This window comes from Lycium ferocissimum, chromosome 10 (assembly GCF_029784015.1).
Source record: "Lycium ferocissimum isolate CSIRO_LF1 chromosome 10, AGI_CSIRO_Lferr_CH_V1, whole genome shotgun sequence".
NCBI lineage: Eukaryota > Viridiplantae > Streptophyta > Magnoliopsida > Solanales > Solanaceae > Lycium > Lycium ferocissimum.
The window spans coordinates 54589522-54609642 of NC_081351.1; the positions used below are offsets into that span (position 1 = coordinate 54589522).

Below are 20121 nucleotides of genomic sequence, written 5' to 3' on the forward strand. Positions count from 1 at the left end.
AACAGAGGCTTGACCTCTTTGAATGTTGATAGACAAAATCTTTCTTTTTGTTTATTATCTGTAACTCAAGAGAGAAGCCTACTTTCTTTTTCTCTTATCTAAGGATTGAGCGATTGTCCTGTGATGTTATTGATAAAGTTTCTTTGGATTTGCCTTTCGGGGAGCCGGCCTCATGCTGTTGGAAAAAGAGCCCACACTTTCCTTTTCCTTTTTTCTTTTGAAAATCCCAGGCGTGAGAAGTATATATCTCCAAGTAGGCAGAGTTTGAAACTACATGAAGACACCATTGGTGATGATGTTAAGAAAACATTAGTTTTAACAGAAGCTTCACAAATAGGTGATTCTCCGCAGGTCTCGCAGACACCAAACTGTAGGACAGCGGACAGATAATGCTATATCCACAGACGGAGCCAGGATTTTTAGTTTATGGATTCTGAACCACAATTTCTTTTGTTTATTGGGTTATGAATATATTTCTTATACATATCAAATGAATTTCAACACAAATTCAAGGTTTGAACCAAAGCTACTGGGTTCTAGCGAATCCGTAGCTAAAGGGGTGGATTTCGTGTCTGGCTATGAGCCTGTTTGTATTGACTTATTTTAGGTGCTTTTAAGCCAAAACAACTTTTAAGCACTTTTGTAATGTTTGGGTAAGATAAAAAAGTGTTTTTAAGCACTTGTTTTTAAGCTAAAAGAACAAAATTATGGCTTTTGGCTTATAGCCACAAGTTATAAGCCATCCAAACAGGTTCCATGTCCTCTCCTGTTGAGATTGCTGAAAGAAAGTGTAGAATTTGAGAAAGAAGAAAGTGTTTCTTTGTATTTCGATGTAGTTCTTAATTCTTACGTCCCATGAGTAGGTATTTATTCAAAAGTCCTGGACTGATGTGCCGAGTTCCCAAAAAATTGGATTGGAGTCGATTGTGGCATTGTGATCTGCTTTACCCTGCCATTAAGCTCCACAAAAGCAACAAACACAAAATCAATGAAGGATCAATAGTGTTTTGGAACAACCACACAATTGCTAGGGCCCCACGCCGAGCGCCAAGCTATTTAACCTAATTTTTTTTTATTAGGTCAACTAATTAAATATATAAGATCGAGGTTACAAGCAAAGTGATGAATCCAAATCTAATTGATCCTTTGATAATATGGGAACAGTAAAAATGACGTGATAACAGCAGTAATCAGAGTGAAACCTATCTATATAGAATAGGAGAAGCAAAAGCATGGTAGGATGACAAGTGTCATCACCATAAAAATCAAGATGTAAAAATACAAAAAATAAAATAAAAATGCAACAGTTGCAAAAATGATTCAAGGAGCCAAGTATTTCAATTTAAAATAAAAATAACAAAAAAATAAAAATAAAATTCATTCAGAATCAACACATACCCCATTCTCCACTAACTCAATTGTGTCCTAAATTTAAGCTCCTCTTAATTTTTTCTCATTTTAATTAATAATTTTAAAAATTAAATTAACTACCATTGTAATTTTAAATTTTAAAATTTTGAATTAGAGTAGTTAATTAGTTTCAAAATTCAAATATAAAATTAATGTCTTTTATGATTTCCGTAACTGACCCAAATGTCACCAAAAACAACATTTTCAAACTATTTAAAACAGGCAGAAACTTTTCTAATAAATAAATAAATAAATAAAGCCAAGTGGCAAAGAAATAAGAATCAACGTGACATTATTTTGAGATAATTAACAAACGATGTAATTTATCAGTTATATTTTTTGAATTGTATGAATAAGATGACGGGTAGTGGTAGGAGATTTGTAAGGAGTGTTGCGGGCTCAATTTCATGAAGCAGTTTCAAAAATTTCTGCAGGTAACTCACAGTTTTACTCACAAACAAAGTCTCAAACGTAGAGACAATTATCAGGGAAGAAGGCTCATGTGGTGTATGCGTAAGTTCATCAAAATTGCGTTTACTGGCAGATGTGTGTGTGTGTATATATGTTTGCTAATTTTTCTAAAAATTGAAAAAAAAAAATGTCAAAGTTCCATTAAATTATTATAAATGGCAACATTTGGGTTACTGGATTCTATATATATGCTTTACTTGATGTCTATGTTCAAGGCTTAATCATTTTTGAAATGTAGCACAAGAACAATGAAATTGAAGGAAGCAGTATCACGGAGGTATACATTTTTTGTATCCTAGCGGCCTATTCTTGCTGTGGATTATCCGGTGGACAAGGATTCATGCTACGTCTCTGACGACAGTGTCGCCATGTTTGCTTACATCTGAGTTTGCAAGGAAACGGGTCAAATGCAACTCAGGATAAGAAGGAAACAGTAACACACCTAACGCAATCCTATGATCAGAAGATGGTGAATTACGTGCAGAAACTGAACAAAGTTCTTTGAGAGGTTTGTCAACATAGTCATTTTGGTAAGGGAACTTTTTTTTGTTAAATAATACTTCTTCATCTCCTTTACGTTTAAAATTTTGCTTACTATGTGTTTATAAAAATAATACTATTGTTTCTGCAGCAAGATGTTGCCCAGATTCTTATGTGGACAGTTGAAGTTTCTTCGTATGATATATGGTGTGACCTTGGCCGTGTATCGTTCCAATGATCCAAGAAAAGAATAGCAGTTTCATTCAACACGTCTCAGCATAAGTGTTTACTTTTCTCCTTTCTTCTCCATTGTTTTTCTTCTTACATCTTTTAACTTTCCCTTTAACTTTACTTGATAAAACTTCGGTAATGGAGAATGTTGCGTAGGAACATCTTGAGTCAAAGATGATATGGTTTAAGCTCAATCTGAACAAGCTCAATATGAACAAACTAAAGTTAATTTATACTGACAAATCTCTTCCATTTCTAAAACATTAGAGACATGTTAGGTTTGTTTACCCCAAATTTAGGTAATCAATTGAATTTGTAAGTGAGGTATAGGATATGTGGATAAACTTTAATCTATTTTAGGTGTATGTGGAATGTATATATGGATTCGTGTGTAATGGTATGTATATATGAATATATGCGTTAATAACTTGAATAAATAAGTTGCTATGGATGATTAAGTTAATGGTATTAGAATAGATCTAAAGACAACAATATTTCACTGATTTGGGCCAAAGACAGGAATGATATTTTGATATATATTGGCTATTACAATGCTCTAGATCTCAAAAAGCTAACCCTTAAAATTAGGGAAATGCCCCCTATTTATAGTTTTGCCTTATGGGCCTTGCATACAACATAAAGCCCTTTAGAACAAAGAAAACCCTAAAAGGATAAGGTTGAGTCGTACGGTCTGACACCTGTACGGTTGTTGGTACAATGTGACAGAGCGATGTTGACGTGTGGTGATTTTGTAACTGATTAATCGGACTAACGGCCACGATCAACTCGGTCATGCCGAAACCGGACTATCGACCACTATCAACTCGACCATGGAGAAACCGGACTATCGACCACTATCAACTTGAATGCGGAGTTTGGTCTGGGGATACCGGAATAAACAGATTTGTTTTCACTTTTCTCAGACCAGCCGCAGCTGGTGCAATTCCACCAGTCCGAAAAGAAGACTCGGTACTCATGCCTGTCTCTTCTTATCCCCGGTCCCCGGTCTCACCGGTCTTGCATACATCCGATTTTTACCGTATACAGATAGTCCCCACACTTCCCGGATAAGAGGTTTTACCGGAGTAACGGGAAGTGGATGAGTCACCAAACCGGCGGTTTCATAAGCTCGTTCTTATCTTTTCATTTTGGCGGGAACAGTTATGTCACGTCCCTCTGCCATCAGCCACGTGTCTCATCCCGAACGGCCAACTTCGGTAACCGCCGTAACGCACGTCGTTTCAAATCACGTCTCATTAATTGTTAGACACGTGGCATCCCCCAGTTGGCCAAACCCTGCAACCGCTATAGTTACCACGCCTATAAAAGGCCATGCACCCCTTCATTTCACCATTTTACTTCTCACTTTTTCACTCCTTCACTTCTGATCATCTTCATCTCATATTTTCTACTTGTTTCAATCGTTTTCATCCCTTAACTTTGTTGCTTATATTTGATTGTAAGCAAACCAACTTTGCCAACCTTTCATCTGCTGTTTCTTCGATTGAAAGTGCTGCCTTGTTTGTTCTTTCGCTTTGCCATTTCGAATTTTTTCAACTGCTTCTCCTCCCTCTCTTATTTTTTTAACTTGTTTCTTTCCCCTTATCAAATTCACCAAATCTTCTTTTCCACATCTTCAAAATGTCTGCCAACACCGAAACCACCTCCCAGGATGTTCCCTCGGTTTCTTCTCAAGGAGCCGAGCCAACCTCACAACCCAAGGGTAAAACCGCCGTTGAGCCCACTGCTTTGGATATAGTACCGAACAAACCCAACTACAACAAAGAATTTGAAGTTGAGAAGCCTTCTCCGGTTGCCGATAGAGGGTTTGATGTAAGGCCATATCCTTCGCCCATCACCGAGGATAAACTTGACCAGTCGACCCCCGCGGATGGGATAATCGTCCGGTTTTGCCCCCGATACGAATCTATCCCGATCATAAGGAAGGTTTTTGTATAACGTATCCCTTTACACCAAAATTGGTCCCCCCAATCGACCCGGTTATTTTGGATATGTGCCGACATATAACGTAACCTTGGCCCAAATTGGTCCGATTATTGGCCAACAACATAAAAAGGGAATTTACGATGACACATTTCATCCGTTTATATTCCCCGAGGCTATTCCGAGGGGGCGTGATAAAGCTCGCCAAGCGAGGTCGGAACCCGATCTTTTCGAAGATGGATGAAGACAGAGACCGAGGTTGGTTAGAGCGCTTTGTCCGGGTGAGGACCGCGGACGTTATTCCGGCTGATTATATGCCCTTCCCGGAGGGGTGGAATGATAACCGTAAGTTTCTCAGTTCTCCCTTCAATAATTAATCTTTCCCTTCAATAGTTAAAACTTGAATGCCTTGTCAAACACTTGTATTCACACTATTTCTCCCTTTTTTTTTATCAGCCGTGGCATGGATACCTCCGGCCGTCCGGAACATGAATGAATGGGTCGGAGCACTCCTCGGTCAACATACCCATGAAGAACGGACATGGGGGCACCTGTCGCGTGGCCGATGGGTTGCCCAAAATCACGGTAATACTCTGCTTAAGTTGGAATATATTGTATCTTCCACTTTTTCCTTTCCTTTTCATAACTTCTTCGGTATTTAGGTTTACCCAAGGGCTCGGTGGAGCCAAGACCGGAGCCAGCAGCCGAGCCAGCTGTGCCGGCACCTGAATTTGATTCAGCGGGGACATCCCGTATCATTGCTGCTGCCAATAAAAGGCGGAGAAAGCCCTCGGACAAAGGGCAGAAATCGAAGAAAAGGGCAAGGAGCGTCGTTCGGACTCCAAGAGATGAAACAAAGCCCGATTTAATTATTTGAAGGGTCGGTGTGGCCCCCTCCGTCGAGTCTGTTCCGGAGGAAGAAGCCTCCGTTCCGCCATTTCCTTCAGCCGGGGAAGGACCTTCAGCTCCGGCTCTGCACACAGGTGGGGAAGAAGTTCTTTACCCGACTCCTCTAAGGTCAATTGAATATGTTGACATTTCAGGTGATGCTTCATCTGAGGAGACTCCCCTGCAAAGGACTAGAAGAGCCGGGCTCGACTCGACTGCTGAGGCCGAACAGAGAGTTGAGCCGGTCCCTGAGACCGAGGCTCCACAGGATACCGGCTCACTGCCCGCTGGGGACCCAGCTTCAACATCCGAGGCACCTGCTCCTACCGAGGCTGCTGGTGCTGTTCCGGCTTCCCCAACTCCAGCTTCGAGGTCGGATAACTTTGATGATATGTTCTCGGATACTCCTCCTGCAACCGGGGAAGCTGCCGGTTTCGGACATCTCCCTATCCCTCGAGTCACGAGGGCAGCTAGTCGGTCCACCGAAACTGGTTCAAGAGATAGCCTGGTGCGTATCTTCCCGGCCCCGAGTGTGGAACCTAGAAGGACAAGATCGGCCGTGGTTACCGTCCCCGAGGACTGCAGTTTTTTGTCGCGTCCTGTGGGAGTTGCAAGCTATCTGAGGCCCCTCGTCTCTGACTCGGATAAGCGGAAGATGACCGGAGTCCCCTGGCAGAGTCTCATTAACGAGGGCATGCACGCGGGCAACCGAGTAAGCTTATCAGCCTATCCTTCCATAGTTCAGTGTGAATTTTACCTTCTCGTTTATCCAAGTTTAACTTCTCGTTTCTTTCACAGAGTGTGGTGCTCGTCAATGAAGCCTTCATCCGTGCTCAGCAAGAGGTTGACGACCTTAAGGGCCAGCTGGATGCCCAGGGTCGGGAAACGGAGAAGTTCCAGCATCTTTTGCAAGTGAAGGAGGATCAATTGAACCGGGCAGCTGCCCTTTCCAACCTTCAACCCGAGCTCGAGGCAGCGAAGGCCGAAAATCTTCGATTAAAGGATGAGTTGGCCGGAATGGTCGAAAAGAACCGGCTCCTGGAAGCGGACAAGGTCGGCCTTAGCCAAGATAATGCTCTTTTTTCTTCGAGGCTTGGAGAACTCGAGGCCACTATCTCTCAACTTCGGAGAGAGCTTGACTCGGTCAAGACTGATGCCGTGAACATGGCCGAGAGGCATCGGCTGCTTGAATCCGAGAATGCTGAGTACAAGGACAAGTTGAGGGTATTTGTGCAGAAAGCCGAGGATAGAGCCCGGATATGCGACGAGCTCAAAACCAAATTCGAGGAGACAGCCGAGGCCAATGACCTCCTGAAGGCCGAGCTCGAGTCGGCTACTCAAGTTCAAAGAATCCTCGATGTCGAGAGATCCGAATTGGTGGACAAATTGGCCCAGGCTGAGGCCGACTTGGCAGAAGCCCTTAAGAGTGTGGAAGCTGCCGAGGCTCATACCACGATTGCGGTGGAGTATGAGCGGTGGAAGTCCCGGAGGGCCACCCTCGAGCAAGCTCAACAAGGTTTTGGGGACCTCCCGGCCCTGATACTCGAAGCCAAAAAGATCGAGGAAGAAGCCAAGAGAGCCCTCGATACCGATTCCGAGGATTCCGAGCGGACAGTATCCGAGCGTTCCGGTTCCAGCTGCACCGGATAGATCAGGGCCTGTACTTAGCCTTTATTTTGCCTTTGCCTTTTTGGCTTGTTTTATTTTACCTTCGCCTTTTTGGCTTGTTTTTGTTTTTTAGCTTCGTAGAAATTTAAGGTGTAAAAAACCTTCATATATGGAATGTGCATTTTTCTTGTCGATTCTCTTTATTCTTTTATCTGAATGCTTATTATGACTTTTTCCCGAATCGTCGATCCCGTTTAAAGGATAAGCAAAGGCATTTTTCGGATTCATTTTCGTTATCGGCTTTTCAATATTGGCTTCGTCCGATACATTTTGCCCGGGGATTTGATCGAGTGGTCTGCCCGTGGGACTTATTTATGCTCTGTGAATTCAGACGTCTCCGAATCACATTAGGCATTTTTTAGGGTCGATGTTTTTGGACCGCTTACTTATCGTGGATTAGGTTCGGATACCTGAATCCCAACCTTATCAAATTTTGACATGGCAGTCCCCATTCGGGGGTGTTAAGAGGTTTTTGGCTTGGTTCAATGCGACCTTATTGCCTTTGTCGAATTTCGACAGTAGTCCCCGGTGTAGGGTATCTGAATAAAGTGATGCCGAAATTCGGCGATAATCACCAGGGTGGGGTGTTTAAGAAGAAGATATATCCGAAATGCAATAATCTGAATTTTTAATAATCTTTGTATTGCAAGTATTTGCACGTACATGATATGAAGACTTCGTCCGTTTCCTTCTGTTTTTGCCGTAGCAAATACTAAGTGGACACGATTCATTCTGATCGTTTGGTCCTTACATCGAAACCTAATACAGAAGGTCCGGTTTTGGACGAAGGTGAGAAAAATAAAATTTCGAGGACCTAATGGCGTTCTGCTTTGTTGAGCTGCTTCGTTTTCTGTTTACCGGGGTAAGCCTCGATGTGGGTATAGTAGTCCCCTAGTGTTTATCCGAGCTGCATGATCGGGTAAGCACTATTCAGTTCCACTCGTAGGGTACCCCCAAATTTATGGACACTTATCTTCGTTTTTATCAAGTAACACGTTGTACTTGTTGCCTCATTAAAAACCTTGTCGGAAAACCCAATTTGGGACAAAACCGAACTAAGGAAAAGAGTGCAACCCGTGTTTTCAGACCTAACATCTAACTTCATCCGGTACCCGACTACCTGCAAAAAGAAAGATTAATAAAACAAACACGAGGGTAGGTGTCCATACCTTAGCAGTAGTATCTCTTCAAATGAGCCACATTCCAGTTATTGCGCAACCGTTGTCCGTCCATGGATTCCAGCTGATACGACCCTTTACCCGTTATTCCGGTTATCTTGTACGACCCTTCCCAGTTCGGACCCAACTTACCATCGTTGGGATTCTTGGTGTTCAAAGTAACTTTCCGAAGCACCAAGTCCCCAACTTGAAAATGTCTAAAATTGGCCCTCCAGTTGTAGTACCTTTCCATTCTCTATTTTTGCGAAGTTCATCCGTGGGATTTTTATGGCTGCACAATTCGGACCAACGCATTTTCGCGAAGTTCATCCGTGAGGTCGAGTTTTATGGCCATGGCCTCCTCGTTTGATTCACCGGTGGCGTATCTGAACCGGAGACTCGGTTCACCAACTTCTACGGGGATGAGGGCTTCGGCCCCGTAGACCAACGAAAAAGGTGTTTCTCCCGTGCTTGATTTTGCTGTGGTTCTGTAAGCCCACAATACCTCCGGGAGCACCTCCCTCCAGTGATGCTTCGATGTTTCAAGTCTTTTCCTTAGATTTTGAATTATTATTTTATTTGTGGATTCTGCCTGTCCGTTTGCACTTGGGTGATACGGAGTTGATACAATTTTCTTGATCTTCAACCCTTCGAGGAAATCATTGACTTTGCTGCTAACGAACTGAGGACCGTTATCACAAGTTATCTCGGTCGGGATGCCGAAACGACAAATAATGTGGTCCCATATGAAGTCAATAACCTCCTTTTCTCTAATCTTTTCGAAGGCCTGCGCTTCAACCCATTTGGAGAAATAGTCAGTCATAAACAAAATAAAACGGGCCTTACCTGGTGCCCATGGCAATGGACCAACAATGTCCATTCCCCACTTCATGAAGGGCCAAGGTGACATCACCGAGTGTAGCAACTCCCCCGGTTGGTGAATCATTGGGGCATGTCTTTGACACCCATCACATTTCCGGACAAAATCCTTCGAATCCTCCTCCATTCGGTTCCAGTAATAACCGGCCCTGATGATTTTTCGAACTAAAGCTTCTGCACCGGAGTGATTACCGCAGGTCCCCTCGTGTATCTCTCTCATCACATAATCGGTTTCTCCGGGACCCAAACACTTGGCCAGGGGCCCAAAGAAAGATCGCCGATACAATTGGCCGTCTACTAAGCAGAACCGTGCTGCTTTTGTCCTTAGTGACCGTGATTCTTTTGGGTCACTCGGGAGCTTTCCATCTTGCAAGTAGTCGATGTACTTGTTGCGCCAATCCCATGTTAGACCCATCGTGTTTATTTCAGCATGCCCGATTTCTATCGCCGAATTCATTAACTGTACCATGGTGCCTGGATTAATTTCTTCCCCTTCGACTGAAGAGCCCAAATTGGCCAATGCATCGGCTTCGCTGTTCTGCTCCCTGGGTACATGCTGCATGGTCCATTCTTTAAACCGGTGTAGTATCACTTGGATTTTTTCCAGATACCTTTGCATCCGTTCATCCTTAACCTCGAAGACGCCATTCACTTGGTTAACGACCAAGAGAGAGTCGCATTTTGCTTCGATTATTTTGGCCCCCATACTCCGAGCTAATTCCAAACCTGCAATCATAGCCTCATACTCGGCTTCATTGTTAGTCAATTTAATAGTTCTAATGGATTGTCGAATGGCATCCCCGGCGGGAGTTCTAAGGACGATTCCTAGCCCGGAACCTTTGAGGTTCGAGGCCCCATCCGTGTGTAACGACCAAATACCCAAAGCTTTTTTCGAGGTTAGCAGAAGTTCTTTCTCAACCTCGGGACCATGGCCGGAGTGAAATCTGCCACAAAATCGGCCAAGATTTGGGACTTAATGGCCGTCCGAGGCTTATATTCGATATCATATCCGCTAATCTCTACGGCCCATTTAGTTAGTCTACCCGACAATTCCGATTTATGCATGATGTTCTTTAGAGGATAAGTAGTCACTACACATATCGGATGGCATTGAAAGTAAGGTTTGAGCTTTCTAGAAGCACTTACCAATGCCAAAGCCAATTTTTCAAGGTGGGGATAACGGGTCTCCGCATCCCCTAAAGTTCTACTCACATAATATATAGGGAATTGCGTACCTGATTCTTCTCGGACCAAAACACCACTTACCGCTACCTCGGATACGGCAAGGTAGAGAAACAATTATTCGTCCGCTTTCGGTGTGTGCAGTAGAGGTGGGCTGGACAAGTACCTTTTCAATTCTTGCAATGCTCTTTGGCATTCCGGTGTCCAAACGAAGTCATTCTTCTTCCTTAACAAGGAGAAGAAACGGTGACTTTTATCCGAAGACCTCGATATGAACCGACTCAGCGCTGCTATCCTTCCGGTGAGTCTTTGCACTCCTTTGACGTTATTTACCACCTCAATATCCTCGATGGCCTTGATCTTGTCCGGGTTAATCTCAATTCCCCGGTTGGACACCATGAAACCCAAGAACTTGCCCGACCGGACACCGAAGGCACATTTCTCCGGGTTAAGCTTCATGTTGTATTTACGGAGTACATCGAAAGTTTCCTGCAAATGTTTTAAATGGTCCTCTGTTTCCAGGGACTTGACAACCATGTCATCAATATAAACTTCCATTGTTTTTCCTATCTGTTCTTCGAACATCCCATTAACTAGGCGTTGGTAAGTTGCACCGCATTTTTTAATCCGAAGGGCATGACATTGTAACGAGTAAGTCCCGTTTTTTAATGCCGAAGGTAATAAAGGATGTTTTCTCTTGATCCTCCGGTGCATCCGGATTTGGTTATACCCGAGTAAGCGTCGAGAAAACTCAACATCTCATGCCCGGCCGTCGCATCGATCATTCTATCGATGTGAGGCATCGAAAATGAATCCTTCGGGCATGCTTTGTTTAAATCCTTATAATCAACGCACATTCTAAATTTATTACCTTTTTTCGGCACCACCACTACGTTAGCTAGCCAATCCGGGTATTTTACCTCCCGAATAGAGCCTATTTTCAAAAGCTTTGTTACCTCATCCTTTACGAAGGCGTGCTTTGGTTCTGCCATAGGCCTCCTCTTCTGCTTCACCGGGGGAAATCTCCCGTCGAGGCTGAGCTTGTGAGTTGTTACTTCCGGTGGCACACCTGTCATATCTATATGGGACCATGCGAAACAATCGACATTAGCTTGAAGAAACTTAATTAACTTGTTCCTGAGCTCCGAGGTTAACCCCGTGCCCAGGTATACCTTTCTATCCGGTAGATATTCGAACAAGATGACTTGCTCCAGCTCCTCCATCGTAGACTTGGTTGCATCCGAGTCATCCGGCAAGACGAATGATCTAGGTACACCGAAATCATCTTCTTCATACCCCGGGTCCGAACCCTGCTGCTCCACTGTCGAACCCGTACACTTTAGTTGCTATTTAGAGTCCTTGCCACCGATTGACTCATCCTCTTTTTTATCAGGTTTTTTGGGAATGAGTGGCGCTTCCTCAACCGCGAACATCTCCCTTGCAGCGGGCTGTTCTCCTCGGATGGTTTTTACCCTTTTCGGTGTTGGGAATTTCAGCAGCTGATGTAATGTCGATGGGACAACCCTCATGCTATGTATCCACGGCCTACCGAGCAAAGCATTATACTTCATGTCTCCTTCGATGACATAGAACACCGTCTGCTGAATGGTGCCGTCAATATTGACCGGTAAAGAAATCTCCCCCTTCGTGGTTTCACTCGCCATATTAAACCCACTGAGCACTCGAACCACCAGTAAAATCTGATCGAGTAGTCTCAATTGTTTGACCACTCTCCACCGGATGATGTTGGCTGAGCTACCTGGGTCAATCAAAATACGCTTGACTTGTGATTTAAAAATAAGAACATAAATTACCAAAGCATCATTGTGTGGTTGAATGATGCCTTGTGCATCTTCATTGCTGAAGGAGAAGGTACCCTCGGGCACGTAATCTCGGCTCCGCTTCTCGCGTACAACGGAGATCTTTGTCCGTTTCATCACCGGCCCTCGAGGGGCGTCTGTACCACCGATTATCATGTTGATTACATGCTGAGGTTCCACTGGTTCAGCCCGTTTGTGGGATTCCTTTTCCTTGTAATGGCTTTTAGCTCGTTCACTCAGGAACTCTCGAAGGTGGCCATTTTTCAGTAACCGAGCCACCTCCTCTCTCAATTGGCGACAGTCTTCAGTTCTGTGCCCATGGGTTCCGTGGTACTCACATATCACGTTGAGGTCCCGTTGTCCGGGATCTGATCTCAATGGTCTCGGCCATCTTGCTTCTGCGATACGACCTATGGCCGAGACGAGATCTGAAGTATTGATGCTGAAGTTGTACTCCGATATCCTCGGCAAGTCTTTGTTGGTAGCCGAGCTCCCGGCATCACTTCTAAATGACAGACCTCGGCTGTTCGACGGGCGCTCGGTCCGTTTATCACCCCGACTGGAGAACTGACTGGGACCAACCCTCGATTTTTCCGACCTGAAGCTTGGCTTTTCTGAATGAGAGTACGGCCAATACCTTTCCCTCGATGGTCTTGACTCCGGCTCGTAATTTTTCCTCGATCTCTCAGAGCTTTTGCTCATATTTACAGGTCCCGGGGGGAGCTCAAGCTGGTCATCCTCTACCCGAATCTTTGATTCATATCTGTTATGAACATCAGCCCAGGTCACAGCCTCGTATTCCAGCAAGTTTTCTTTTAGTTTGAACGAGGCCGTCGAGCTTCGAGGATTAAGCCCTTTGGTAAAAGCTTGCGCAGCCCATTCCTCCGGAACCGGAGGGAGCTCCATCCGTTCCCTTTGGAATCGGTTGACAAATTCACGTAATAACTCATCATCCCTTTGGGCTATACGGAAAATATCCGCCTTACGGACCTGCACCTTTTTGGCACCGGCATGAGCTTTTATGAACGCATCCGCAAGCATTTCGAAAGAAGTGATTGAATGCTCGGGCAGATGGTCGTACCAAGTCAATGCTCCCTTTGACAGAGTTTCCCCAAACTTTTTCAACAACACGGATTCAATTTCATCCTCTTCGACGTCATTGCCTTTTATGGCACAGGTGTATGAAGTCACGTGTTCCTGCGGGTCCGTTGTGCCGTCATATTTCTGGATATCCGGCATTTTGAACCTCTTCGGGATCAATTTCGGAGCCGCACTCGGAGGAAAAGGCCTTTGAATGTACCTCTTCGAATCCGGTCCTTTTAGAATAGGCGGAGCCCCCGGGATCTGGTCCACCCGAGAGTTATATGTTTCCACCCTCTTCTCAGTTGAGTCTACCCGTTTCGCCAATGTTTCGAGCATTCTCAGAACTTCGGTGGATGAACCAGCTCCGGACCCATTACTCTCGACCATCCGTGTTTCGTCCCTTCTGGGTTCGGCAACACCTTTCGTCCTCTCCGGGGCCGTTTCATCATTTTTGCTTTGCAACTGGGCTATTGCGACTCCTTGTTCGGCAATAGGCGATTCTCTCTGTTCCTGCAACATTTCAAAAATTAAACGTAAGTTAATATCATCCGGGTATCCGCACTTTCCGGCCTTGTGCCCGGGACAAAGTAATTGAATTGTGAGTATTTAAGGGATCAGTGGCCGGCTGGGCGGCATTCTCCTGGTTCACGGTGTTCTGCCGGTTGAGGCCCTCCCTCGAATCAACGGAGTTTGGGTCGATGGGATCTGCTGGTAAGCCCCGTAGCCCACTGTTCTCGTTTTCGGCCACAATCTCGTTGTTGACGTGACCAGATTGTCCACTGCTTGCCATTTGGTCCGTTTTCACAGAGACGAAAAAAAGATTTTTTAATCTTAACGGGTAAGAGATAGAAGCCAAGATCAAAGACCACTATTATCCTAGCCCCACGGTGGGCGCCAAACTGTTTACCCCGAATTTAGGTAATCAATTGAATTTGTAAGTGAGGTATAGGATATGTGGATAAACTTTAATCTATTTTTGGAATGTATATATGGATATATGTGTGTAATGGTATGTATATATGAATATATGCGTTAATAACTTGAATAAATATGTTGCTATGGATGATTAAGCTAATGGTATTAGAAGAGCAAGCTAAAGACAACAATATTTCACTGATTAGGATCAAAGAGAGAGAAATGATATTTTGATATATATTTGCTATTACAATGCTCTAGATCTCAAAAAGCTAACCCTTAAAAGTAGGGAAATGCCCCCTATTTATAGTTTTGCCTTATGGGCCTTGCATACAACATAAAGCCCTTTTAGAATAAAGAAAACCCTAAAAGGATAAGGTTGGGCCGTACGGTCTGACACCCGTACGGTTGTTGGTACAATGTGATAGAGTGATGTTGACGTGTGGTGATTTTGTAACTGATTAACCGGACTAACGGCCACGATCAACTCGGTCATGCTGAAATCGGACTAACGACTACGATCAACTCGGCCATGCCGAAATCGGACTAACGGCCACGATCAACTCGGTCATGGAGAAACCGGACTGGCTGTGATGCGGAGTTTGGTCCGGAGATACCGGACTAAACAGATTTGTTTCACTTTTCTCAGATCAGCCGCAGCTGGTGCAATTCCACCAGTCCGAAGGGAAGACTCGGTACTCATGCCTGTCTCTTCTTATCCCCGGTCCCCGGTCTCACCGGTCTTGCATACATCCGGTTTTTACCGTATACGAGGTTTAGGTGTTAACTAATTTTTTACCGAATAATCAAGTCATATATATACATATTAGACATCACACACACACGTCCTACACTACACACACATGCACGTAATAACATTATGTATTTTATATAACTTTCTTTTTGGGAGGCACAAGACAAGGCATTGAGAAAATGAAAGCTATCATTTAATTTGTGTTTAGATGCTATAGTCTAAGTCTAACCGTGTTTCTCTGAGTCACTTCTCTGTAACTGTATACATATCATAAAAAAACTCCTTCGAAATGATGACTATGTGCTTTTTATTTTAATTTTAAAAAGTGTTGTTATTTAAAATAATACATAGACAATCATTTAAAAGAAACTTTCATGAAATAAAATCAGAAGTTTGTTTCTTTAGAATTTTTTTTAGAAGTTCCTCATGTTAATAAAAAATATTTGAAAAGAAAACTTACATTCAATAATATACATACCCAAAACCTCCCCTCCAAAAAGGGTACTCTCCTCCGGCCTCCCAACAATTCTTTTTTTTTTTTCTGCCGGGATTCGTGTATACCAGTACAGTAAGAAGAAAGAGAATATAGGTGATTTCTTTCAAGAAGTCTACATAACTCTAAAAATTAGTGGTATATAATGTGTATAATATTAGTAATTAATGTGTATTTTATGTGTATCACAATATTAAAATATTATCTAAAAATATAGTATGTAGCATATAATGGGTATAAAATTATTCGTGTATCTTATGTGCATATATTTGCTAGATTTTATACAAAATAATAAATGTAATTTTTGTTTCTACTTTATGCGAAATCAAATAGTAATTTTACATATGACATTAAAGTTATAGGACATAATAAAAAGGAAAAACTATTAAGTATCAGGTAAAAGAAAATAAAATGCACAAGATGGATGATAGAGATAATATGAAGATATTTATATGTTGAATTCATTTTAGACAATTGAAGAATTATGAATAACAGAATAAAAGTTTAACAATAATTTTCTTCAGGAAGTAGAAAAATAGATATTGCAATTTTAAAAAGAGTGTAGCGGACAAAGATATTAAGTCAAGTGACAAGCTAATAATATAAAACCACATAACAATATTATTAAGCAATAATATATGTAATAAAAGATGAGAAACAAACAAGATTATTGCATGACTGTATGATATATTTATTTTCTTTAAACAAAATAAAACTTAAATATTTTGTTAAATTATTATGATCTAATGTACTCAAAAATAGAATTTAAAATATGATTTCAAAAAAGAAATCCGTTGTCAAGTAATTTTGTATGGTGATTGAAGGAATTTCGGCATTGTATAATTGAGCACAGCTGTTAAGGTAGTCTTTAATGGTGAAAGTTTATCCACACTCGGTTTTTATACTAAATTATCCATGGTTAAGTTATGAATCAAGGAAAGAATGTGTAATTAATTAATAATTAGTAATAAGAATGTATATAAAGATATGTGCCGACTATTCTTAGTTTGGTTAAATGTTTACCATCTACATTTTATAATTTTAAATTTTGATAGATACGTTGCATAGGAAACAAAACAATTTTATTAAATAATTAGATTAATCTGCTCAAAGATTTAAGATGACACTTTTAAATAACTAATTTTTTTTCATATCGACGCGATTTGCAGGTACGAATACTAGTAATAAAGAACGAGAAAGAGAGTGATTCTTATTGATTGAGGCGAGCTGATCAAAGAGCCAACAATAGCTACGAGCAAACTATGAACAGTGATTGTGCACCAGTATTTGTATATCAGTATTTGTTAATGAGTATTCAGATGATTTACAATGGTGGGAAGATGAGTATTTATAGGATAATATAATCGTAACCTACTTCTTGAATTTTGCACGTTACAGGGATGGGATAAGCCGAGGTTGTTTGACGTGATAAGATGGAATCCCGGCTATCTCGGAGTTTGGCCATGGTTGGGAAGTTGATTGCCCGGGCACTTTGGACCCTCGAGACGTATCGTCTCGGGTCACTGTTATCCGATATGGGCGAAATAGATCCGGAACCAAATTCTCGGATGGTTAAGAGATTTCGGTCTTTGGCCAGGTTGTCACCGACAGACTTGAGGTTAACTATGAGTTTCTTCTGAGCTTTCCACGTGTCCTGTCAAAGAGTCTTCATCCGGCTATTATCTAATATCAATACAATATTCTACATAATGTGCTCACCTTCATTTGTTGGAAAGGAACTGTTGGACGTGTTTGTACTTCTTAAAATTTCTGTAGAAGTAACTAACAATGTCCCTTCATGTGCTTATAGTGTCCTGATGTCATCTATGCAGACAACATATTGTTTTATAAGCTCATATAATCTTTACTTTTCTGATGGAAATATATATTCATGTATTACCATGTGACATACTCAGAAAGGAGAGCGAAATTAATCTTATACATGCTTGCATTAGTTCCTTTAATTGCTGGTAAAATTGGGTGCATCTAGCGGTAACATACTTCTGCCATTTTTTCTTCTTCTCCGTTTTTGTAAGTTTGCATAAGAGGCAACAGATTTAGGAATTTGTTGAACAGAACAAAGAAGAAAGATCAGGGGCCAAAGTGTAAATTCTGGAAATCAGGAAGTTAGTTACTAACACTTCTTAAAGTTAGTTAAGGAGGCAGTTAGGTTCACAGATTAGTGAACTGATTATAGGTTAGATTAGAGGGATTAGTTAGTGATTTAATATCCTATATATATACATCAACATGTATTGTAAATACTTACTTCATCATATTATATCAATGAAAGAAGATAAAATCCTCTCTCTAAAACTACCTTCTTCCTTCTGTTCTTGTGTTCTTCAATATTGAATATTATTCTTCTCTTCATTCTTCCTAAATCACAAACTTCATCATGGTATCAGAGCAGTGAGTAATAACTCAGTTGTTCGATCAAATTCTTCCGCAAAATTAAACTCAAAATCCTGTTTCTAAAAGTTACAGTTCTTGTCAAGTGCTTGAACAAAGAGTATATCCTCAAGAATATTGTGTATATCAAGTTTCAAATTGGTTAACTCAAGATGACTGGTGCGAATGGAATTGGTTCAACACCAGAACAAGTTAATGGAATCCCTCGAACTGAAAATGTGAACAACAATGATAGTCGGTCAATAGCTACTGGAACTAGTGGTGTTCTTGATCATAACCATCCCTTGTATCTTCAATCTTCAAATGTAAGTGGTATATCTCTAATCTCACTACAATTGACTGGTGACAATTATTATCTGTGGAGTAGGTCAATGAGGTTAGCATTGTTAGGTCGAAACAAATTTGTATTTGTGAATGGATCTTGTAAAAGAGAAAATTATGGAGAGGAACTATGGGATCACTGGGATAAGGTGAATGCCATTGTGCAATCTTGGATAATGAACACTGTATAGTATTCTTAGTGGTATAGTATATGCTGAAACTGCTTATGAGGTTTGGGAGGATCTAAAAGAAAGGTTTGCCAAGATTGATGGGTCAAGAACCTAAAATTTACACAGAGAGATAGCAACCCTTAGTCAAGGAACTTCTACTGTTTCTGAATACTATACAAGACTCAAGAACTTGTGGGTAGAATATCAGGCTTTAGTTCCTCCACAGGGTGCACCTGTGATAAATCTAAAGACTTTGTAAAATATCTGCAGAGGCAAAAGTTATATCAATTCTTGATGGGATTAAATGAAAACTATATGCAAGCAAGAAGTCAGATACTTCTGATGTAACCACTGCCTTCTGTGAACAAAGCATATGCTATGATCTCTGGGGATGAGAACCAAAAATCTGTGTTTGCTAAGTCTGCAGGGTTGTTAGGTGCTATGCCAACTAGTTTTGGCCACAATGCTGGGTCTAGTCATGATCCTACAGCAATGTACTCAAGGGCAGGTCCTCAAAAGTTCAAAAGAAACTATAATAATCTGTACTGTGAGGTCTGTAAATTGAAAGGGCATACCAAAGAAAACTGCTATAAGGTGATTGGATATCCACCCGGTTTTAAGTCCAAAAGAAAGGAGCACTCTGCTTATAATGTGTATGCTGATGTTGCACATCAAGAGTATGAACCTGCAAGACTGGATAAGCAAAATGAAGTGCATGACAAGACTGCAGGGATGAATGCCAGACAAGGTGCAGAAATGAACCAGATGCAAGTTAGAGGAGCACCTATGTTCTCAAGGTGTCAATATGAACAAATAGTGAAGCTGCTGAATCAAAATGTGAATCAACTTCACTCCTCAGATGCTGCTCAAGCTCAATCTTCCGCAAATGCAGCAGGTATTAGTAGTCATAAAGCTTTACTAGTTTCTAGTATTTTGAAACAATGGATCATAGACACTGGGGCAACAAATCATATGGTGTCTGATGTGGAGTTGTTAGATAAAGCCTCAGTGATCAAAAACACTAACAAGAACGTACATCAACCTAATGGAGAAATGTTGAGTGTTACCCATAGTGGTTCAAGCACAACAATATCACTTGAATAATGTGTTTTACTTACCTCAGTTTAAGTACAACTTAATGTCAGTTGCCAAGTTGACTAGAGAACTAGGTTATGCGTACCGCTTTCTACCCTGATTTCTGTTTGTTTCAGGATCTTTACAATGGGAGGGTGAAGGAGATTGGTAAAATAAAAGATGGTCTGTACATATTGCTGAATAAGTCAACTGCTGAACTTGGAGATGGACAGTTGAAGTTGGGACTGACTGCTAGAGAAACTACTACAATTCCTGAAGAAGAAATAAAGTTGTGGCATTCAAGATTTGGACACACATCTAGTCGTATTTTGAGAAAATTGATTACTGCACAATCTGATGTAATAGTAACTACTGTAAAAAAAATGTAATGTGTGTCCTTGTGCCCAACAATGTAGACTTCCTTTTCCTACTAGTTGTATCACAAGTACAGATAGTTTTGAACTCATTCATTTGGATGTGTGGGGTCCTTGTAAATTTCAAACATTTGATGGAAACAAATATTTCTTGACTATAGTAGATGACTTTACCAGAATGACTTTGGTCTATTTGCTTAAGATGAAATCAGATGTGTGTGTTGTGCTGCATTATTTCTTACAGTTTGTCAAAACTCAATTCAACAAGTCTGTCAATGTAGTAAGGTCTGATAATGGTACAGAGTTTGTGAATGAAGTCTCATAAGAAGATGTTTCTAGAATCAGGTATAGTTCATCAAAGATCTTATGCCTATACACCACAACAAAATAGTGTG

At 41.5% G+C, this 20121-nt stretch overlaps 1 protein-coding gene and 1 long non-coding RNA gene across 2 annotated transcripts; both read left to right on the top strand.

The window, feature by feature from the left end:
- Window positions 1–4233: 4233 nt before the first annotated feature.
- Window positions 4234–7074, top strand: LOC132035026 (uncharacterized). Its single transcript, XM_059425349.1, has 3 exons — window positions 4234–4418; window positions 5416–5932; window positions 6223–7074. The coding sequence occupies exons 1-3, from the start codon at window positions 4234–4236 to the stop codon at window positions 7072–7074; spliced, it is 1554 nt and encodes a 517-aa protein (XP_059281332.1).
- Window positions 7075–16455: 9381 nt separating this feature from the next.
- Window positions 16456–17919, top strand: LOC132034330 (uncharacterized). The gene is made up of 2 exons (XR_009409049.1): window positions 16456–17802; window positions 17887–17919. It is a non-coding gene; the product is annotated as an uncharacterized LOC132034330 (long non-coding RNA).
- The last annotated feature ends 2202 nt before the right edge of the window (window positions 17920–20121 follow it).

Bases quoted from the DNA above. Each gene is read 5' to 3' on its own strand.
- LOC132035026 (XM_059425349.1), top strand. From the start codon at position 4,234: ATGTCTGCCAACACCGAAACCACCTCCCAGGATGTTCCCTCGGTTTCT. The intron at 4,419-5,415 runs GTTTGATGTAAG...AATTATTTGAAG, and splicing joins TCTCCGGTTGCCGATAGAGG to GGTCGGTGTGGCCCCCTCCG. The intron at 5,933-6,222 runs GTGCGTATCTTC...TTTCTTTCACAG, and splicing joins CTGGTTCAAGAGATAGCCTG to AGTGTGGTGCTCGTCAATGA.